Source organism: Artemia franciscana, chromosome 5, assembly GCF_032884065.1.
Source record: "Artemia franciscana chromosome 5, ASM3288406v1, whole genome shotgun sequence".
NCBI lineage: Eukaryota > Metazoa > Arthropoda > Branchiopoda > Anostraca > Artemiidae > Artemia > Artemia franciscana.
In genome coordinates, this window is record NC_088867.1 from 3,389,852 (window position 1) to 3,414,490 (window position 24,639).

The 24,639-nt window shown below is 35.6% G+C and overlaps 1 protein-coding gene across 1 annotated transcript; it reads right to left on the minus strand.

Moving 5' to 3' along the window:
- Positions 1 to 2,071: 2,071 nt before the first annotated feature.
- LOC136026881 (uncharacterized) lies at positions 2,072 to 19,008 on the minus strand. The gene is made up of 4 exons (XM_065703681.1): positions 18,939 to 19,008; positions 13,754 to 13,812; positions 8,352 to 8,406; positions 2,072 to 2,735 (listed from the first exon to the last, which is right to left on the minus strand). The coding sequence occupies exons 1-4, from the start codon at positions 18,994 to 18,996 to the stop codon at positions 2,242 to 2,244; spliced, it is 666 nt and encodes a 221-aa protein (XP_065559753.1). The 5' UTR covers positions 18,997 to 19,008; the 3' UTR covers positions 2,072 to 2,241.
- Positions 19,009 to 24,639: the final 5,631 nt, after the last annotated feature.

Consider the following 24,639-nt stretch of genomic DNA (forward strand, 5'->3'; position numbering starts at 1 on the left):
AGTTGCCCTCCAATTTTTCGGTTACTTAAAAAAGGCAACTAGAATTTTTTTATTTTTAACGAACATTTTTATCTGTAAAAAATATAGGTCGCTTATGATTTAAATTGCGTAACGAACTTCTATATTCGTATATTTTTGTTATATATATTAGGGGGGTTCGCCCCCCCGTTAATATCTCGCTCTTTACTCTAAAGCTTTAATTTTGTCCCAATTCTTTAAGAATGACCCTGAATCACAAAGGCTGTAGAATAAAAAGTTGAAATTACTATAAAAAAAACCTTTGGCATAAAGCTCCACCTTTACAACATCTAAAAATACAAAACATTAAATGAACTCAGGGCTTGAGGATTTTTCTAATATTAATTTATTTCATCATATACCTATTCAAAAACTACTGTATACAAGCCGAAGTAGTTCAGTCGGTAGAGCACCGACAAATAGATTAGTCTTGTATAAAAAACTTTTTGAGAGAAAAAGTCCTTTTGTTACCCCTTCAGACATCTGACCGCCATTCTGAGGTATCTATTTTGGACTTCTCTGTGTAATGATATGTGTTTTATGTTGATATAAAACATTATAATTATATGTGTGTTGATATGTAATGATACATGATATGTGTTTTGGTTGAATATGTAATAACTACCCTCTTATTTCAGAAGAATGTTTTTTTTTGTAACATTGAAGAACATATTCACTTGTTTATTTTTTACATGCTAAATATTTTGCCATAACAAAAGGTAACTAAAGAGTGAGTTGTACTAATTAGAACCAAAACTGTAAAAGATGCTATATTTGTAAACAGAAAAGAACCACAAAAAAAAAAAAATTCACAACGATATTTGGCAGTACTCTTTTTAGGGGGTTTCAGGTCATTTTTTTAACAATGATATGTGTTTGTCTTTTTCTCTCAGAAAGTGTTTTATACAAAATACAAAAGAAAAAAGTACTCACAATTAAAAAATATTGCCAAAACCAGGATTCAAACCTGTAACCTCCTACGACCAACTGTCGGAAACGTTGGAGGTAATTGTCGGCGCTCTACCGACTGACCTACTTCGGCTTGTATATACTAGTTTTTGAATAGGTATATGATGGAATAAATTAATATAAGAAAAACTCTCAAGCCCTGAGTTCATTTAATGTTTTGTATTTTTAGATGTTGTAAAGGTGGAGCTTTCCACCAAAGGTTTTTAATAGTAATTTCAACTTTTTATTCTAAAGCCTTTGTGATTCAGGGGTCATTCTTAAAGAATTGGGACAAAATTAAAGCTTTAGTGCAAAGAGCGAGATATTAACGGGGAGGGGGGCGAACCCCCTCATATCTATATATATATATATATATATATATATATATATATATATATATATATATATATATATATATATATATATATATATATATATATATATATATATATATATATATATAAATAAGTTGTTTGTGTACTGACGTCATGTTTGTCGACTGACGTCATTATAAGGATTGAGCATTATGCCGTCATGAAGTTGTTTGTCGACTGACGTCATGTTTGTCGACTGACGAAATTACAGACCGGGACACGGGGACACAAATGACCACCGGGACACAGGGAATATAAATGACGACCGGGACACTCAAAGAGAAATTACAGACTGGGACACCGGGACACAAATAGCGACCGGGACACAGAGAATGTTCGATTAGCAATCACCATCAACAAAGCTCAAGGGCAATCATTAGAATAATGAGGTATAGATCTGAATAAGGATTGTTTTCCCCATGGACAATTATATGTTGCATGTTCATGAGTCGGTAAACCTGACAATCTATTTAAAAGCACAGACAATGGGACAGCGAAGAATGTTGTATATTCGCAAGTTTTACGTATTAAAAACATATATATATATATATATATATATATATATATATATATATATATATATATATATATATATATATTCACAGGTGGGACACAGGGACACAACTACAATGGCGCGTAACTAATATACTTATAACCTACCAATACTGTTATTCTGTAGAAGATATATATACATAGATCGCTGGTCTAAATTGCTCTTATTAAAATTCAGGTCTTTTTATTGGCTTTGTTATAGCTCTATGTAATCATGAATAATACAACATAATCATTAATGGATTTATAATCATCTACACTACTATTCGGTTAATCACAACGCATTATACACAATTTGACGCTCAAATTTACATTGTCTTAATACTTATATACTTTCTTCAAAGAGCTTTCATGAACTGGTTCTGAGGAATGAATGAGGTTTAATGAACAGGATTATGTTCATGATAGTTTTAATGTCTGTTTGCATACTCGAAATTCTGTCTTGTAACTGAATCAAAAGACTTCTTAAATTGGCTTGACCTTTTTGCAACATAACAAGTTGTGACATAATATCTGTATGAATTTTACTAAACTGATCTTGGGGAATCTCTTTTCTCAATACTTCTTTAACCCGTTTAACTTCATGAGAATCAGTCAAAGGAACGTGAACCACATCTAGTTGTTCTGTAGTTGAACTTGTTCCATCCTTAACTGACATATCAGGAAGATTGAGATGGAATTTAGAATATTCTTCTCTGTCCAATGTGTCTTCAGCCACAGACGTCATATATTTGTAGTCGTCATAATCTCTTTCTGTAAGAGGGATATCATCCATATCTTTCAGAGAAAACTTTCTTTTTGAATGGTCTGCACCTTTGACTGTGTAATATGGCGCGAAAAAAGCTAAAAAAAGAAAAAACCTAAAAAGAAAAAACTAAAAAAAGGAAAAAATAAAAAAGGTAAAAAACTAAAAATAAAAAAAGCTGCAAAACTAAAAAAAAAGAAAAACTAAAAAAGAAACTATATCTATATCTATATATATAAAAATAAGTTGTTTGTCTGTGTACTGACGTCATGTTTGTGTGTCGACTGACGTCATTATAAGGATTGGGCTGTATGTCGTCATGAAGTTGTTTGTCGACTGACGAAATTACAGACCGGGACACAAATGACGACCGGGACACTCCAAGAGAAATTACAGACTGGGACACCGGGACACAAATAACGACCGGGACACAGGGAATATAAATGATGACCGGGACACAGGGACACAACTACAACGGGGACGCCAGGGGGCGCAGGGGGATATATAAATGACGACGGGGACACAGGGAATGTTCGATTAGCAATCACCATTTATAGATCTGAATACGGATTGTTTTTACCATGGACAATTATATATTGCATGTTCAAGAGTCGGTAAACCCGACAATCTATTTATATGCACAGACAATGGGACAGCAAAGAATTTTGTATATTCGCAAGTTTTACGTAGTTGAAAACATATATATATATCTATCTATATTCACAGGTGGGACATAGGGACACAACTACAATGACGCGTAACGACTTTCGCGCGCGGGGGGGGGGGGGGGCTTGGGGGGGCGCGAAGCGCCCCAACCAACTAGGTGTTGGGGTGGCGCGAAGCGCCACCCCAACCGCTAGTATATAAAAATAAGTTGTATGTATGCATGTTTGTGGGTTTGTATATGAAGTCATTATAAGTATATAAGGCTTTGTATATGACGTCATTATAAGATGACACTACACCGGGACACAAATGACGACCGGGACACAGGGAATATAAATGACGACCGGGGCATTCAAAGAGAAATTACAGACCGGGACGCAGGGAATATAAATGACGACCGGGACACAGGGAATATAAATGACGACCGGGACACAGGGACACAACTACAACGGGAACGCCGGGGGCACAGGGGGAATATATAAATGACGACGGGGACACGGGGAATGTTCGATTAGCAATCACCATCAATAAAGCTCATGGGCAATCATTAGAATAATGAGACATAGATCTGAATACGGATTGTTTTTCCCATGGACAATTATATGTTGCATGTTCAAGAGTCGGTAAACCTGACAATCTATTTATATGCACAGACAATGGGACAGTGAAGAATGTTGTATATTCGCAAGTTTTACGTAGTTAAAAACATATATACATATCTATCTATATTCACAGGTGGGACACAGGGACCATAAATACACACAACATGTCTAAAATTTGTCCCTATTGCAAAAGGATTGAGCAATATGACGTCATGTATATATGTATATGACGTCATTATAGGAATCAAACAGGCTTGCGGCTCAAAGAGATAATGCCAAAAGAGCAATGTAAAAACAGGGTTGCGGCTAAAAGAGAAAGTAACAAAAGAAAGCGTGCCGAGGAATCACAAGAGCAACGTGAAAACAGGCTTGCAGCTCAGAGAGATGAGATAATGCCAAAAGAAAGCGTGCCGAGGAATCACAAGAACAATGTGAAAACAGGCTTGCGGCTCAAACAGAAATTACCAAAAACATCGTGCCGAGGAAAAAATTGTTTAAAATGTAAAAAACTGGTAATTGCACAAATATTTCAATATATTTTGACAATGGATTAAAGTAATTCGAAAACCTTAAAGCAGAAACCCAAAAGTTTGAGGTTTATTAGAGATTGTTGAGCTTTAGAATGAATTTACGTCAATGTATAAATATATTTATATATAATGTCAATCTATACTTGCAGTTAAAAAAAAAAATATATTTTTTTTATTAGCACTGAGGACGGCTTAGTCTTTTTCAAAATATTTTCCTAATCAATTATTTTTTTTTTTTTTTTTTTTTTTTTTTACGATGTACAACGCACAGAACTTCTTTAAGTATCCAACTGTGTTTTCTAGAGTAAGTGAAAATGGAACACCAGAACAGGTTAAAATCGAAAATCATGATTTTTTCAAAGGATTGGAATCAGGTAAATTTCCCAAATTCTAAGAACAAATCCACTGTATCATTCAACTTTTCGTGAAATTGAAACAACTTCTTGTTATTTTAGATTACTTGCTATTACTGAAAAAAAATGCAGCTATTACTGACCCAAATGCCGTTCGAATTGATCTTGATTCGCTCCTAAGCCTGACAAACAGAGAATCAGTCATATTTCATAAGCTTTATAATTTGTGAACGCCCCACTCTTTACGCTAAGGTTTGACTATTTCACTCAAATATAATGTATAAAACAGTAAATAACTTTAGCGTAAAAAGCGGGGCGTTGAGGAGGGAACAGCCCCTTTCATACACGGATTAATTTCTGTTCGTTTTAAGTTTTAACGTCGCTCCTTACTTTCAGTAAAAAAAAAATATTTTTTTTTGATTTAATTTCTGAACGTTTTGAATTAATACATGTTTGATTTTGTTTCTCCGCAAATGAATAATCAAAACGAAATTGCGTATTAATTTATTTTTTGCTCAATGGCTTTGTCTTAGTTTTGTTCAGACGATTTTGAGAAAAAGGGTGGGGACGAGGCCTAGTTGCTCTCTAATTTTTCGGTTACTTAAAAAGGCAACTAGAATTCCTAATTTTTAACGAACGTTTTTATCAGTAAAAAATATAGGTCGCTTATGATTTAAATTCCGTAACGAACTTCTATATTCATATATTTTTATTATATATATGAGGGGGTTCGCCCCCCTTAAAATCTCGCTCTTTACACTAAAGCTTTAATTTTGTCCCAATTCTTTAAGAATGACTCCTGAATCACAAAGGCTGTAGAATAAAAAGTTAAAATTACTAAAAATACTTCAGCGTAAAGAGCGAGGTATTTAAGAGGAGATGAACCCCCCACATGCGTAATAATTTCTGTTCATTTTAAGTCTTAATACTGGTTCTTAATTTCAGTTAAAATTTCTTGAACCTAGTCATGGCGCTGGGCATGAAGATCATTTCTTAGATTTAAATATTAATATTTCTGATAATAATAAATTAAGTTTTAAAATATATAACAAAACGGATGATTTTGTTTTTGAAGTGATTAGTTTAAAGTAATATACACTCAAATATCACATATTCGGCGTTTTTCTCAAAGTTACTTCGTTATGCAAGGATTTGTAGTAATTATATTGATTTTATAAATAGATGTAAAATCTTGAGCCAAAAATTGATATTAAGAGGTTTTTCTGCAAATAAATTAACTTGGCAATTTAAAAAATTTACTTTTCATTATAATGAACTTTTTAAATTAATACCAAAAGAATTATCTAGAAATACTTAAGGAAATTTTCAGCTAATTTCGGAGGTTCGCGAAAAGATGATGCAGTGCTATTTATTTTGAATTGTGTTTCTAATAGAGCAGATTTTTTTTAAAAAATAGCCACATGGTAAAGATGAATTCTATAATTGTTTAGTTCATTCAGGTTTTTTGTAAAGTGTTAATATTTGTGATTTGGCAAATTTTATCATATTTAGTTCACCTATTGTTGCTAAAAAGAGGAATATATTAACAGGATAAGCTTGTTTTGGTGTTACTTGGTTGTTCTACATTTGCTGTTTTTTTTTCATAGACATGTATTTTAGGGGTGATACCTGACAAGGGGATGCCATGGAAGTTCTGTGGTAGGCACAACACTTGACTGGGTAGAGAATTTAAAGTGCCGAAACCCTATAGGAAAGTGTATTCTCCTGATGAGCCCTTGTGTTGGGTTGTTGCCTCTGAATTATTTGTCTTTATTGTTTTTATTGTATGGTAAATGACGACTTATACTTATTGACGACATGACTGCCTGTCCATGGATTATTCTTTATGGTTGATTGTGTATGGCTATGCTGTTTGACCTATGTGATTGTATGTATGAGTAGGGTTAAGGCCTCATTCAAGTGCTGGTCTATATTAATCACTAATTTAGGAAAACATTCTTCCTTTTCTCCTTCTGTCTCTTTTTTTTTTGTGCTGTTGCATTGGTGATTTCTCTTTTCATAATATTTAATTTTCTTAGTATTTTTTAAAAATAATGCAAGAAAATCCTGCACCCCCTTCATGGAATTTCTCTTCTCCCATGACAAATTCCTCCGAGGGAAGATCCTCCCGCAAAGACCCCTCCCCTCAACCTCTCCCAACCAAGAAATCCCTCTGAATAGGTCTTTGTTTTTCGACTATGCTGAACAAAATGGCTATCTCAAAATTTTGATCTAATGACTTGGCGAAAAAATGAGCGCGGGAGGGGGCCTAGGTGACCACCAATTTTTTGGTCACTTAAAAAGAGCACTAGAACTTTTAGTTTCCGTTAGAATGAGCCCTCTCGCGACATTCTAGGACCACTTGTTCGATACAATCACCCCTTAAAAAAAAGAAATAAACAAGCACCCATGATGGGTCTTCTGGCGAAAAATACTAAGTTCCACATTTTCGTAAATAGGAGCTTGAAACATCTACATTAGAATTCTCTGATACGCTGAATGTGATAATGTGATTTTCGTTAAGATCCTATGACTTTTAGGGGATGTTTCCCCCTATTTTCCAAAACAAGGTAAATTTTTTCAGGCTCGTAACTTTTGATGAGTAGAACAAAATTTGATGAAACTTATATATTTAAAATCAGCATAAAATCCAATTCTTCTGATGTATCTATTAGTATCAAAATTCCGTTTTTTACAGTTTCGTTCACTATTGAGCCGGATCACTCCTTACTACAGTTCGTTAACACGAACTGTTTTATCATCATAAGACTTAAAAAACTTGATTTTTTTTCTTTCGAATCTCAGGTTTTTTCGACAAGCTGCTAACATTAAGATTGCTTTAACTGAATTGGAAAATTATAGTAGTTTTGCATTTCCAATTTTATTACTGAGTTACTTCCAATTGCAGTTCTAGGATACTTCAATACTTTATTCACAAACCGGAACTTGGCATTATACGGAAAGTTTCAAAAATAAATAATCAAATATATATAACAAAATTTAATATAATCAAACAAAATTATTCCTTAAATCACTCAAATTGCTGAGGAAACGGATAAAATTGATCATAAATACACACAACAAAGAAGCTTTTTCGGGGGTGGGAGGAGGTTGGGGGTGTAAGATGTTTTCATAACGTTGTAAGATGCTTTCATAACAACGGTATAGACCAGAAAAATTCCGAGAAATCAAGTGGAATTAAATATCATTTCCTACCTTTAAACCCTCCCCCCGAACTTAGAAATAATTGTGTAGTCTTTGGAAAATTGCCTCTGAGTGGATTGTTTTTTCCAAACATGAAAAATTTAGCACCTATTACATATTTTTCTTTTACAGTGCCATACTCTCACTGTCGTCACTTGTGGGGTGGCACACTTCATTCCCTATCCACAAAAAAATCTTATTTATCTCAGGTGTCTTTAAAAGTACTATTAAATTTTAATCACAACTGTGATCTCATTTATATATGTCAAGTATGTCAATCATCCAACTATATAAAGTATCTTGTATTCCCAGCTAATTACTAGCCAGAGGGTACACACAATAGTACAAAATTAATTTACCCTTTTCTTCCACAACATTTATTTTTGGCCCATCTTCTTGCTCATCTTCCTCAGCCTGTTTAAAGAAAAAAAGAAAGTAGTAATAAGGGTCGTTACTAGCCAAAATGTATGGGGGGGGGACAAGAAATTTTACCGACTGGCTAGTCATTTTTACCAATGGGTTTTGTCAAAAAATAGCATAATACCCATTTAAAATACAATACATAAAATCATAGCACAAGTCATTAAAACCACTGCATTTATCAACCAAGATTCAGATTTTGGTATGCATCATGTCACTATTTTAATGCTGTATATTTAACCAAATGAGAAATTATGGCACCACCTGGAAAATCACGGCAGCAGTCAGTAAAACTGCTCTGTTCACTGACCAAGTTCAAAATTTCTGTAGATGACATGTCAGTATTTTTGTGGTCTTTATTGAATCAAACCAAACAAAGGATTCTAGCAGCAGCATTGAAAAAATTGTGGTGCAAAGCACCATGATTTTACTGACTTTTTTTTACTGATTGACCAAAAACATTTTTGTGGTCCTTATTGAATCAAACAAAGGATTTTAGCAGCATTGAAAAAATTGTGGTGCAAAGCACCATGATTTTACTGACGGTTTTTTATTAATTGACCAAAAACATTTAGTGGGGGAGGCGATCCTCCCCCATACATGACAGCCCTGGTAGTAATAGCTTCATATTGAATATAAACTTGGCCAATCAGAATATACAATAATGGTTATGACTTAAAATAAAAATAGCATTATATTACACTGGACACATAATTATATATATATATATATATATATATATATATATATATATATATATATATATATATATATATATATATATATATATATATATATATATATATATATATATATATATATTACCATGAATGTCTGCAAATTGGTAAATGTTGACATTCACCAGTGAATGTCCAAAATACCTTTTTTCTGCTTGAATTTAGTCAGTGTTGCTGGTCAACTTTTTTAATTTAATGCAAGTTCTGATGATGACAGTTTAGAATAGATTAAGTTTGGTTAGGTGAGGTTTTTAGCCAATTTCTGATATTTAGAACCAAATTGAACCTAATCTAATATAATCTAACCTAACCTAGACTGACATAATCTAACCTAACTTTTACTTTTACCATCATAGCTGGCATAAGACTAAAAAAGGTGACTCACAAAGCTAATTGAATCCAAGCAGATAAAAAACAATTTTGAACATTTACAATTTCATATATATATATATATATATATATATATATATATATATATATATATATATATATATATATATATATATATATATATATATATATATTCGATTTGTTTAAGATATTCTCTAACAATGTTAGCTAACGGTTTTTAGTTGGACAGCAGGAAGTAAGCCTACATAGGCCTCTTCACCTAAGGAAGCATGTTAAGAATTCAATTTGTTTAAGACATTCTCTAGCAATGTTAGCCAACACTTTTTAGTTGGACAGCAGGGAGTAACCCTACATAGGCCTCTTCACCTAGGAAAACGTGTTAAGAAAACAATTTTTACTTCTCAATTCTTACTCCCTTACCCTACAAGGCTATGCAAGCTGAAACTCCCAACTCTGGTTTATAGAAGAAGATGGAAAGATGCCGTTCTTGTTCATAAACTTATTAATTCAAAGATATTTCCCAATCTCCTTCCTCTGGAATCTCAGGACTCTTGTACAAGGGGACATAACTTGCAGTTATCCAGGCATTTCTCCTCAAAGTGACAACACACCTATTTTCTTACCATGTTGCCAACCTCTGGAACAAATTCATTCATTTCATTTTCATTTTTTCTAATTTTTCCTCTCCCTTTAACCCCCCCCCCGAGATGGTCAAATCAGGGAAAACAACTTTATCAAGTCAATTTGCATAGGTCCCCAAGATGCCTACCTACTTTCATCATCCTAGCACATCCAAAAGCACCAAACTTGCCAAAGAAGTGGACCCCCTAACTCTCCCAAAGAGAGCTGATCTAATCTACTTACATCAATGATGTGAAATTTACTTATTCTACCCACCAAGTTTCATTCCAATCTCTTCACTCTAAGTGTTTTCCAAGATTTCTGGTTTTTCCCCTTCAACTCCCTCCAATGTCACCAGATCTGGTCAGGATTTAAAATAAGAGCTCTGAGACATGAGTTCCTTCCAAATATCAAATTTCATTCAGATCCAGTCACCTGTTTGTAAGTTAAAAGTACCTCCATTTTTCTGAATTAACACCCCAAACTCCCCCAAAGAAAGCAGATTCAGTCTGGTTATGTCAATCATGTATCTAGGACTTGTGCTTATTCTTCCCACCAAGTTTCTTCCCAATTTCTCACCCTAAGCATTTTCCAAGATTTCCTGCTTCTTCTCCAACTCCCACCAACATCACCAGATACAGTCAGGATTTGAAATAAGAGCTATGAGACACATGGTCCTTCTAAATATCAAATTTCATTAAGTTCTAATCACCTATTTGTAAGTTAGAAGTACCTTGTTTTTTTAATTTTTCCTCTTGCTCCAGTCCCCCAGATGGTCAAATCTGGAAAATGACTGTTATCAAGTCAATTTGTGAAGGTCCCTGACACACCTACCAGTTTTCACTGTCCTAGCACATCCAGAAGCACCAAACTTGCCAAAGCACTGAATATCCCCCCCAACTCCCACATATAGAGTGGATCCAGTCCAGTTATGTCAATCATGTATCTATAAATTTTACTTATTCTTCCCATCAAGTTTCATCTCAAATCTCTCTACTATAAGCATTTTCCAAGATTTCTGGCTTCCAAGAATTGTGTTTCCCCCCTCCAACTCCCTATGTCCTCAGAAAAATCAAATTGAAAATAGTGTATCTCAGACATAAGATCTCTATATATCAAGTTTCATTAAGATCCAGTCACCCATTCATAAGATAAAGATACCTCAATTTTTGTGTTTTCCAATATTTCTGGTTTCCCTCTCTGACATCACCAGATCTGGTACAGATTTAAAATAAGAGCTCTGGAGCACAAGATCCTTCTAAATATCAAATTTCATTAAGATCTCATCACCTGTTTATAAATACCTCATTTTTTCTAATTTTTCTGAATTACTGAATTAGGTCCCCCTCAACTCCCCCAAAGAGAGTAGATCTGGTGCAGTTGTGTCAATAATGTATCTAAGACTTGTGCTTATTCTTCCCACCAAGTTTCATCCCAATCTCTCTGCTCTAAGCATGTTCTAAGATTTCCAGCCCCCCCCCCAACTCAACCCAATGACACTGGATCCAGTTGGGATTTAAAATAAGAGATCTGAGTTACAAGGTCCTTCTTAATATCAAATTTTGTTAAGATCAGATCACTCCTTTGTAAGTTAAAAATAGCTCTAATTCCTAATTTTTCAGATACTAACCCTCCCCCCAACTGACCCAAAGAGAGCAGATCTATGCTGGATAAGTCAATCCTGTATCTAGGACTTGTGCTTATTTTTACCACCAAGTTTCATCCCAATCTCTCCATTCTATGCATTTTCCAAGATTTCAGGTGTCCCTCTCCCAACTCCCACCAATGTCACCAGATTTGGTCAGGATTTACAATAACAGCTCTGAGACACAATATCCTTCCAAATATTACATTTCATTAAGATCTGACAGCCCCTTTTAAGTTAAAAACACCTCATTTTTTCTAATTTTTCCAAATTAATCATCCCCCTACTCTCCCCTTCCTCCCCCAGATGGTTGAATCAGAGAAAATTCTAGTTCAGTGACTTTTGGCTATCATGGAAAGGGGTTAAGTTAGGAAAATGAAACTTTCAGGGATGGTTCTAAAGACAAAAGTATGTCACAGGAAGGTATTTTGAAGTACCCATCTCCACTCCTTCTCCCTCTAGAGAGCCCTGAAATTCACCTATATGACAGGTCTATACCTATTGAAATTTTGACAAAATAACACTTTACCTTAATTTTCAGTTACCAGTTGCCTTTTCTCTGCATCTGCAACTATGGAGATAGTTGCTTCAAAATACCTTCCCAGGATATACTTTAGTCTGTAGATTCATTCCTGAAAGTTTCATTTTCCTAACCTAAACCCTTTCTGAGATAGCAAGAAGTTAATTAACTAGAATTTTATCCCAATTTAATCTGGTGTGGTCTCTGATACACCTGCCAAACTTGATTGTCCTAGCTTATCTGGAAGTGCCCAGACTAGCAAAACCAAGACAGACAAACAGACCAACAGAAATTGCAATTAGGCTACTATATGACACTTGGTAAATGCCAAGTGCCATAAAAACCATTGATATGGCTTAAAATTCTACTCAAATAACAAGAATAGTATTTTCAGAACCAGAACAAGAGAAATAGAAAATGCTAATGGTAATATTCTAGTTAATTGAATTCTTGCTGTATCAGAAAGGGTTTAGGTTAGGAAAGTAAAACTTTCAGGGATAAATCTACAGACTAAAGCATGTTCCAAGAAGGTATTTGGAAGCAACTACCTTGACTCCTTCTCCTTAGGGCTCTGACCTTTGATGACCTTTAAAAATTTGTATGTTGTAAAAGTGAAACCATGTAAAATAGATCTTCTGCTTAATTGAAGTACAACAATGTTTTCAGCTTCATAACTTTGCTTAATTCCATTTTATAAGGTGTTAAAGATATGCAAATACATTTCCTAAATTTTGAAAAAAAACACTGATATGACTCAAAATTCTACTCAAATAACAGGAATTGTATTTTCAGAACTAAAGGCAGAGAAAAAGCAACTAGTAACTGAAAATTAAGGTAAATTGTTGTTTTGTCAAAATTTCAATAGGTAATAGACCTGTCATATAGGCAAATTTCAGGGCTGTCTAGAGGAAGGAGTGGATGTGGGTACTTTAAAATACCTTCCCATGATATACTTTAGCCAGTAGACCCATCCCTGAAAGTTTCATTTTCCTAACCTAAACCCTTTCCAAGATAGCAAGAAGTCGATCAACTAGAATTTTACCCCCAATTGTGAAGGAACTCCTGGCAGAGCCATTCCCTATCAAGGTGGGACTTGAACATGTCAGTTGAAGTAGCAGAAACTGTTTCTTCAAAGAGCTGGTTCCATATATTGATGATTCTTTGGCTGAAGAAAGGCAGAAAAAAAGCAACTAGCCTAGTAACTGAAAATTAAGGTAAAATGTTGTTTTGTCTAAATTTCAATAGATATAGACGTGTCATGTAGGCAAATTTCAGGGCCATCTAGAGGGAGAAGGAGTAGATGTTGGTAATTTATAATACCTTCCCGGGACATACTTTACCCTGTAGACCCATCCCTGAAAGTATCATTTTCCTAACCTAAACCCGTTCCTCTAGAACAGCTCAACTAGAATTTTATTGTAGATATATATATTGTTATAAAAGAAAATTGTTTGATAAATGACTTACAGAATTTTTTTTGGATTCTCGTACAGTTTTCTCTTCAGAATCACTAGACATTTCTTTGAGCAATGGTTGTTGTTGTTGTTGATTCCAACGTTTTTGGAGCATGAATCAGCTCCGTCACTTACGTATCAATCTTGTCCAGACAATGTGTATGGAGAATTTTTAAGAAACGATGACTACTTTCAGATTAGTGAATCACTTAGAATCGTTATTTGCAGATTCTTTATTGGTGGCAAACCATTTTTTCCACTAGTATAGCCACCTACGTCAGACCACCCTAATTAATTCTATAGTATTTACAGCCGTAAATTACAATTTACATTAAAGTTCGTGGGAAACACATTAAACTTATACAATATATTGAATACATTAATAAACATTTGACTTGATACAACATGACCCAAGACTGTTAAAGCACATCGAATAAACTTGAAGTTCTAATAAAACAACCCAGTGCAGAAACAGACACCCTACGAGCCCACGGAGGGGCGGATGAATGACCCACCACCGCACGGAAAGTAAAGGCACCAAAGAGCTTTAGAACTTTTCTTTTTAATATTTCACGCTGGATATAATACTTTTTACACGACATTATAACATGGCGGACATCTTCATATATATTACATACAATGCAATTTGGGGAGTCAACCAAATTCCATTTAAAGAAAACAGAATTCACTTTAGCATGGCCAGATCTGATTCGAAATATTGTTGTGGCAATTTTCCTCTCACTGTGAATTGGTCCAATGGAGGAGGCTTAAAATCATATAGATCCAAGATTGTATTAGTGGACTTTCTTGTGAAATCAGCTTTCTCATCAATTGCGGATTTGGCCTCATAACCCTGAATATATTCACTCAGGGACAAGTTTACATCCAACAATTCACCATTTCTGCAAGCCCATTTTGCCATTTTGTCAGCTGACTCGTTCCCAGGAATACCTGCATGTGCTGGGACCCATGTAAGTTGTAGATCATAGCCATGTATTAGAAGGTCATCAACTATTTTTTCAATTTGTGCAGCAGTTTCTTTGGCATCATTTCGTTTCATAGCTAAGTAATTTAATACAGATAGAGAATCAGAACAAATCAAAAAGCTACCAACTATACCGTTTGACTTAATATAAAGAAGTGCTTGATAAATAGCAATCATTTCTGCAGAAAAAACAGTAAGCTTGTCAGGTAGCTTAAATCCGCAAGAAGTACCAGTTGACGGGACTACAAAAGCGCAGCCTACACCCATTTCCGACTTAGATCCGTCAGTATATATGTGAGTAAAGTCAGTCCATTGCAGAGTCAGCCTTACCACTCTAATTTTAAAATTATTGTTCCTGAATCATTAATTCTATTATCTAGAGCTAAATTAATTACATTACCTATTCCGTTGAACGTGAGGAAAGGTCATCTATATTTGGGGTTGGAACTAGGCCTGGAAGGCCAGCATTACTCATCAGACAAGAATATTTATAGACTGTAGGGGAAAACCTTGGTCTAAACTGGAGATCTTGATTCCATGTAGCAATGCATTCTTTATAAACAATATGATTTGTTGATCCCATTTTTTTTAGAAAGTAACGGGCTTGAAGATTATTTCTTCTCCTCTGAAGTGATGTGACGCCAAGCTCACAGTAGAGGGCTGGGGTGGGGGTGGTTTTTAAGCAGCCTAGAGCTCGTCGGAGAACTTGATTAAAAGCTGAATCAAGTTTCTGGAGGTTGTGCTTAGTTGCTTCCCTATAGAACATGCTACCATAGTCCAGTTTGCTGGTGATTGTTGCTCCAATTAGTTTTGAAACACAAGAATATGGGGCTCCTCTTTTAGAGAGGCAGATTGCATTGACAAAGTTTGCCCTACTTCTCAGGTTACCAACAAGATAGTCGATGTGGTTAGTCCATAGCAACTTTGAATCCAGTAAGACTCCTAGATAGCAAAATTTCTCTGCATGTTGGATGTCCACTCCTGCTAAAGACACAATGGGGGGTTGAGCATTTGTTCGATTTTTCCTTGAGAAAAGAACACTTACTGACTTCTCTGTTGAAAATGACATGTAGTTTTCCATTGTCCAATTTTCTAAGTAATACAGGGCTTTTTGGACTGAAGCCTTAAGGCATCCCCTATCTCGAGAGGAGGCAGCTACTGCAATGTCATCAGCATATAAGTATAGTTTACAACCCAGTATCGTATCTAAGTTTATATCGTGACAATATACTAAAAACAATAAAGGACTTAGTACCCCTCCTTGGGGGAGACCCACATTATTTGGAGCACTAAAAAAGCCAGACGAATGATTTTCTAAAGTTATTTCTATTTTCCTCTCAGTCAAGAAATTACCAATCCATTCCACGATTTGAGGGCTAATATTTAGCTTCTTTAGTTTTGCCATTAGAGTAGGGATATTCACTCTGTCAAATGCTGAAGTCATATCAAGGAAAACAGCTAGAGTTTCTTTTCCTAGGCGGAATCCCTGTTTTATTTGATTTTCAAGCCTCACAAGACAGTCTATTGTACTGCGTTGGGGCAGAAAGCCTAGTTGTTCTGGCTGAACTACTTTCTCAATTTCTGGTAGAACTTTCTTTTTTATCAGTCTCTCCATTAGCTTGCAGAGGCATGAAGTCAAGGCAATTGGGCGATATGATTTTGGGGATGTAGGGTCCTTTTGGGGTTTCAGGATTGGTATTATTGCAGCTTTTTTCCAAAGCGATGGGACATAACCTTCCTTGATGGACCTATTAAACAAAGTTAAGACAGAAGCCTTAAGCAGGGGGGACATGTTGGACAGCATCTCATTGTGAATCCTGTCTGGGCCCATAGCCCCTGGTTTTAATTTTTTAATAATCGTATCAATATCCTGTTCTACAAGTTCAATATCATTCTTAGGGAAGACCTGTGTAGGTTGCATAGTGGGTCGGTTTTGAGTAGAAAGTTGTGGAGGAATGTTTGCAATTAGATACTCTTTCAGAAGTTTTATTTTCTCGGGTGTTGTGGCGGCAGTGGTTCCGTTGTGTATCATGATGCCAGATATTGGGGAAGACCTTTGTCCAGTGTAGACTTTCCAGCTCCTCCACAACTCTTTGATTGATGTAGTCTTCGTAAACTTTGTCTCAATTAGAGTCTTCCATCCATTCTTGATTTCTTGGGGAACAATTTTCCTAAAGATGGCTTGTTTTGCATTCATTTCAATTTTGTTTGTAACTGTAGGATTTCTTCTAAACTTGTTTCTTGCCGTGTTTCGTTCCTTATAAGCTTTTTGGCATGCAGCATTCCACCCTGGTGTGGAGTTTCTAGATTTTCTTTTAAGTTTTACATACCCAAATACCCTTTCACTAGCATTCACCATAACTTGAGTTAACTTCTCATTAAGCTCCTCAACAGAGGTAGGTAGTTCAACATCCGTCAGATCCGAGTCTACCTCTCTCTGCCATTCAGGCCAGGACTCCTTGCGGAACTTCCAACTCACCGACTTCATTAACTGAAGTCTATAAGCAGAAAAATTAAGCACTGACATCACTGGGAAATGATCAGAGTCAAAGGGTGACGGTATAATAACCTCAAAGTCAACTGAAAGGTCTAAAGAAGCAATTGTTAAATCTATAGTAGAAGTCTTCCCATTTAAGGGGTTTAGCCTAGTACCTAGATCTATTGGAGTGATAAGACAAACCATATTTTGAGGATCAGTAATAAAATCTGCCAGTAAATTAGAATTATTATTTGGAGAAGATGTTGAGTCCCACATTGGGTTATGAAGGTTGAAGTCACCAGCAATTATTTTCCTCTCATTACATTTCTGAAAAGCATCTTTGAACTGTTTAAAATCAAAGTCAGTTGCAGTCCTGTTATAATAGTTGATAACGGATATCCAGTTATCCGTTCCATCCTCTTTGACAGATATAATCCCAATTTCATTTTTTCCTGGGGTAAAATCATCTACTATTTTAAACGGGATATTATCCTTAACTAAAGTCATAAGTCCTCCCCCTGGTCCTGTCTTCCTATCCCATCTAGCCATGCTATAGCCTTTAAAATTTGGGGAAGTTTTCTGTTCATTCAATAAAGTTTCCTGAATTAGTACAATATCTGGCTTACTCCTCACTAGAAGGTTTTTCAATTCTACTACCTTTGATTTTCCCATTCCCCTAATGTTTAGTTGGATTACCCTTGTAGTCATTCTTTGATTTTTTGTTTATGAACACGCTTATTTAATGTCTTTTTCTCTGGAGAGGACAAAATTTTCTTTGGAACAAAGATATCTTCATCCATACCATCCTCTGAGTCTGTTTCATTTCCAGAAACAAAGGATTCAGATTTCTTCAGTGAAGACAGGATCTTCTGTACCTCTGACTTCGAGCTTTTGCTTAACTTTACACTGGAAGCAATCAGTGAGCACAATGATGACACTACTGTGGTTAGTTGGTCTATTTTTTCTCTCAGTAAGACAACTTCCTTGTTAATTGGTTCCTGTATTTTTGCTTCTGGTGGGATTGAAGGGTGAACAAGGACTGGAAAATGTTCAAAGTTTAAAGCTGGTGGTGGTGTGTGCAGAGTCTTCCCTTTGGTGTCAGTGAAAGCTTGAACTGCATCTTTGAATGATATACCTTTTGTGACTGACGTTTTCAGAATTGCAGCTCTAAACTTGTAATCCTGGCACTCTTTACTGAGGGCAGTGTGCTGTCCATTACAGTTTGCACATCTTACTTTTTGTTCATTTCTGTTTTTGTTTAACTCAGGGCAAGCTGTCATGGGGTGATTATCTCCACAAATACCACAAGTATCTTTACCCCAACAGTTTAGAGAGTTATGGCCAAATTTCTGGCACTTGAAACATCTCAACGGTTTTGGTATGAACTGTTTCACCACAGTGAGGGCACTCCATATAGGAATTATTGTAGGAAAATCCATTTCTTGAGAGAAGTCAACATGTATAGTGTAGCTAGTGTATGGTTTACCATCTCTAGATGTGGGATGAGGGTTTAGTACAGTTGCCTTTGTAACCTGTTCTACTTGCTGAATCTCCTTACAGAGTTCTTCAGGAGTAGCTAAGTCCCTGGGAACGTATAGTACTCCTTTTCTGCTTGAGTATAGCATATTTTCTGGCTTCATTTCAAATTTGATCACTATATTATTCAATGTGAGATCCCTTATGCCTAAGATCTTATTAGCAATGTCTAGATTTTTTGGAACAACTTCAAGATGTGCAATGGTTTCTGTAAAATATTCAAAACTATAATTATTGGCGCTTTAATTTCTTCCATAAACGTCACCGGCAGAGTTGAGATTTTTCAAAATAAATAGATGACGCAAGGTGATATTAATTTTTACATAATAAGATATCGCTTTTGCATTGATACTCCTCATTAATTTTTAGCAAATAATAGTAAGTTTAGACTGTTACCAATAGACAAATATTCAAATAAAATCATTCTGGAAAGAGATTAATGTGACGCATATTCTCTTCTATTATGAGTTTCTTCTAAAATACTTCCATGAATGTCATCTGTTAAAAGCGAGGTTATTGAGAACAATGGATTCTTACCCAAAAAGAAAAGAGAATCATTATTGCTATGAAGAAGGCTTAAGGAAAATTTAATGCTCGATACTTCGGTGTAAGCTGAGTGCCTGTTTTCCTACAACCAAAATAATAAACTTTCTTTTAGCATCGCAGCATAAGAACTAAATATCCGCGCCTAATAGCCGTGCCTAAATAAAAAGGCGCTGCCAATTTTTTCTCCGATAGCACGCCACCAGTTGACACCTTTTTTCTATCAAGAATAGTTTCAAACCTTTTTTAAAAAGCGTCGAGTAACGTATTGTTCAAATTAGAATAACCTGAAGAGTCCATCAAAGCTCTTTGGAATTTTTAAGGCACGTACTACGCAGATTGTCAACTGCGAATAGTACTAAAATTATATTAGTTGTAGGCAACTTGACACTTGGTGCCTTTTTCTGCTTTAGATATTTCTCGATATCCTTAATATAAAGAGAGAATAGCCTAGGAAACAAAGTATACCCTTGTTTCACTCCTATCCTCCTTTGCACTACCCTCAATATACGTCTACCAACCCTCACAACTACCCTCACTGCCAAATGCATTTTAAATCATTACAAATGCTCTTGGCAGCTCTATTTCTTATAAAATTTTTAGCAATAATTCCTGGTCAACTCCATCAAAAGCCCCTCTAAGATCTAGAAACGATAAAAAAAACTCATCTCCCTTTATCCTAGAGTATATTCTAATTAAACGATGTAAAATAAATACCTTGTCTATTGTACTATTAAATAAAAAAAACAGGTTTCTTTTAAGTACAAGTAAGGCCCGACGTTAAAACTTAAAACGAACAGAAATTATTCCGTATATGAAACGGGTTTCTCCCTCTTCAACCCCTCGCTCTTTACGCTAAAGTTTGAATCTTTCTCACAATTCTACTTTCTAAAACAATAAAAAATTTTAGCACACAGAGCAAGGGCTTGAGGAGGGGAAAACCCATTTCACATACGGAATAATTTTCGCTCGTTTTAAGTTTAAATGCCGCTTCTTACTTGCACTTAAAAAACTTTTTTTTATTTAAGAAATAGGGGTGGGGGAGGAGGCGAAGTTTCTCTCCAATTTTTAGTTACTTAGAAAGGCAACAATAGCTTTTATTTTTATTACGAACGTTTTTATCAGTAATAAATATACTTAACTTACGAACTAACTTATGTAAGAAACTTCTATAATTATATATTTTATTTTACATATATATTACGTATATTTTGTCTCAATTCTTCAAGAGTGACCCCTAAATGACGAAGGCTGTAGAATAAATAGTTGAAACTAATAAAAAATGCTTTAGTGCAAAGAGCGAGGTATTGTGGAGGGGAAGAAATACCCTTTTATGAGTAATAATTTCTGTTCATTTTCATTCTACTCCTTACTTCCAGCTAAAAACACTTTTTTCATTTATTTTCTTATTGTTTTTTTTAATGATGCTATAAAATCCTTGGACCCCTTCATGGAAATTCTCTTCCCTCGTAATAAAGTCCTTCATGAAAAAATCCTCTCACGTAACCCCCTTTCACTGACCAGTCCCCCTCCCCTAAACGCGAAAAAATCCCCCTGAAAACGTCTGTACATTTTCCAATAACCATTACTATATGTAAACAATGGTCAAAGTTTCTAACTTGCAGCCCGTCTTCTGGGGACTGTGGGGGCTTAAATTGTCCCGAAAGTAATATTTACTAGGTATTTCGACTACGTTGAACAAAATGGCAATCTCAAAATTTTGATCTATTGACTTTGGTAAAAATTGAACGTGGGAGGGGGCCTAGGTGCCCTCCAATTTTTCGGTCGCTTGAAAGGGAACTAGAACTTTTAATTTCCATTAGAATGAGCCCTCTTGTGACATTCTAGTACCACTGAGTCGATACGATCACCCCTGAAAAAAAAAATTAACACGCATACGTGATCTGTCTTCTGGCAAAAAAATACAAAATTCCACATTTTCGTAGATATGAGCTTAAAACTTCTACCTTAGGGTTCTCTGATACTCTGAATCTAGCGGTGTGATTTTCATCAAGATTCTTTGATTTGTGGGGAGTGTTTTCCCCTATTTTCTAAAGTAAGGCAAATTTTCTCAGGCTCGTAACTTTTGGCGGGTAAGACAAAACTTGATGAAACTTATATATTTAAAATCTGTATAAAAGTGAGATTCTTTTGATGTAGCTATTGGTATCAAAATTTCATTTTTTAGAGTTTGGTTACTATTGAGCCGGGTCGCTCCTTACTACAGTTTCTTATGACGAACTGTTTGACCAAGTAAAGAAAAAAGCACAGGAACAAGGTAACAGAGTCTCTCACACCCCTTAAAGCTCTTTTGAAAAGAAACGGGAATTATATATTCAACACAAATTCTTCGTTTTTAATGAGCACCAAATAAAGACGCTGATGTGTGAAAATCGAAGAAAATATGCAAATCAACGCTCTAAATTGTGTTGGCTCTCAAAACGGGATGAAAACACTATGGCGTAACATTTGCTCGAAACAGGATGAACATATTATGATACAACATTCACTTGTGTATCAAAGGTATAACAATAATATCCCCGAAAACTAATTCCTAGTTATGGATTTTCTTCCCTCCATGCGAATTATTTCCGGAGTTAAGAAACACGTGAACTATAGCCTTATTGCTCAAAAACTGGGTAGTGAATTCTCCGTGTGGGAAACAGCTTATTTCATACAATTCATTTCCCGAAACATAGTATTAGGAAGGATTTGTTGGCACAGGTGAATAAGGCGTCATTCCGTAAGGGAAACTTCTACCCCAACTGGGGTACCAGCAGCCATAATACAGCCTCCCCCCAGCAACTTTATACATTGCTTTTAAGCTAGGTTCATTTATGTTCACTTCGCATGGCGCGAGCCAAGTTAAGTGAACTTAAACAACAGGTATCCAAGACAGATTTTGCAGTGATTGCAAGACAGCAATCACTCGGTGTGGGTAGTTTGCCTTACAGCCTTACGGGAAGGCAGTTGTGTCTTTCTATTTGCGTGTATGTGTCTAACTCTGAGTGTTTGTTTTTATGTGTTTTTTGTCACATTCATCGTGACTGTGTGTTTTACAATGTGTTTGCCTGTCATTGTCTCTGTCTTGTGTGTTTGTGCGTCTGACTCGATGTTTTGTGTGTGTTTTTGTCTCTTTCTCACCGTGGCTGTGTGTTTGACTGTGTATTTTCCTGTCTCTGAGCCTATCTTTGTGTGTCTGTGTGTCTAACTCTGTGTTTTTTGTCTTTCTCTCACTATTCCTGTGTGTTTGCCTGTCCCTGTGTCTATCTGTATGTGTTTGTGTGTCAGACTCAATGTTTTTATGTGCGTGTTTTTGTTTCTATCTCTCCGTGCCAGTTTGTTTGACTGCGTTTTTGGTTATCTCTTGTTTTGTTTGTATTTGAATGTGTTTTTCTGTCTCATCGTTCTGAGTTCTGAGTTCTTTATTTGGCAATAAAATCCATAAACAAAAAATTACTTCAAGACAATCTCCCCCATAAGGCTCCATGGCTGGGAAAGAACAGGGGAGAAAAAAATACCAAAAAAGAATGTAAACAAAATCCAAAAAAAAAATGAGTCGCCCACCTTAATAGTCCCCAAATATAACAAGCTAGGCAGGGAGTAGCAAATGATTTCATCAACTCAATTAAATATCCAACTCAATCCAGAGACATAAACTCCAAGGGAAACAGGAATACAAAAAAAGAAACAAAAAAAAACCAAACAATTAAAATTATTTACTAGCTAGAAAATCTCTAATATAATTTTTGAACATACCAAACTAGTGACAGTTTCGTAAGAACTCTGGGAGCGCGTTGCAGATCCCGTTGCAAAGTGTCAGAGTGTTGAAGTCAGACCTCACTGACGGAGTGTGAAGAACCAGTAAATTGTTGGAGGTGCGGAAATGATAAGTCGATTGATCAAAAACAAAAGATATGTTATTACATAGGACAGCAGGAAGATGGCCGTGCAAATGTAAAAAAATGAAAGAAGAACAAAGATTTCAAATCAAGCAAGGGTTTAAGTGAAAATCGGTTAGTTTCCTGAATAAGAGTCCTTGTTTTATCATAAAGTTTTGAAAGTGGCTTCAGAGACGAGGGAAAAGTTGACATCCAAATAACAGAACAATATGAAACGTAAGATTGAACTAGGCTGCAGAACAAGATTCTAAGAATCGAGCCTGGAAATATGTGTTTGAGCTTTCTAAGGATTCCGAGACTCCTGGAGACTTTCATTTTAATCAGGTCAATATGATGCTTGAACGAATGATTTTCATCAAGCAGGATGCCTAGGAAAATCGAACGTAATGATCCTTAGGTCTACTTAGAAAACCTCTTGATAAATTTATTTCGTTTAAGTCAGGGCAAGCCTTTGAGGCTCTGGAGAAAATGAGAAAACATGACTTTCCGACATTTAAGGCAAGATAATTTACATCAAACCACAGGATAACTCTTTCAAAAAGGGCTATCATCCTTGAACGAAGATCAGACTCAGCTCTACCAGTTGTGCCAAGAGTACTGTCATCGGCAAAAGCACTGAGTGTATCCGGTAAGGACAAATTCTTGTCACAGTTAGTGTCGGATACTGGTTGACAAAGACGACAGAAAATGGTAGGTTTTAAGTTTTTAACCGCATTAATATGGTCATTGACATAGATTAAAAAGAGCATCGGCCCAATGACAGATCCTTGTGGAACACCAAACTCTATTCCAGAAGGATTAGAAAAGTCCGGATGAACCGAGATGACTCGACCAGATAAATGTGACAGAAACCATGAATAAGAATTCCCTCTTATACCAATATGGGACAGTTTCAAAAGAAGAATCTTGTGTGTTAATGAGTCAAACGCTTTTCGAACATCAAGAAAAAGAGCAGCAGGTATCAAACCAGAGTCAAGAGCTGAATTTAAATAATTCAAGAGAGTTGCACATGCATGCTCAGTTGAGTGCTTCGCCCTAAAACAAAACTGAAAATCATGAAAAAAGTGTTTAGAATTAAGAAAATAAAGAAGTCGAGAAAGCATAGCTTTTTCAAAAATTTTACTAAACACTGATAAAAGAGGTATGGGACGATAATTTGCAGGATCATTCCTTGATCCACCTTTAAAAAGAATGATAGCACGAGCACGCTTTAGAGCACTTGGGAAGACACCATTTTCAAAAGAAAGATTGACAAATCTCGTGAGGGCACAGACAATGACTGGAAGAATGAACTTGACAACCTTAGTTGGAATACGGTCTGGGCCAGAGGATGAAGAAACCCTAATACAATTGACAATTCTGGCTATTTCAGCTTCAGAGACAAGCTCTAATGTCACTGATTTACGACAAGGCGATCCAAGGTAAGACCTAAAATCAGGTAGAGAAGAAGGACT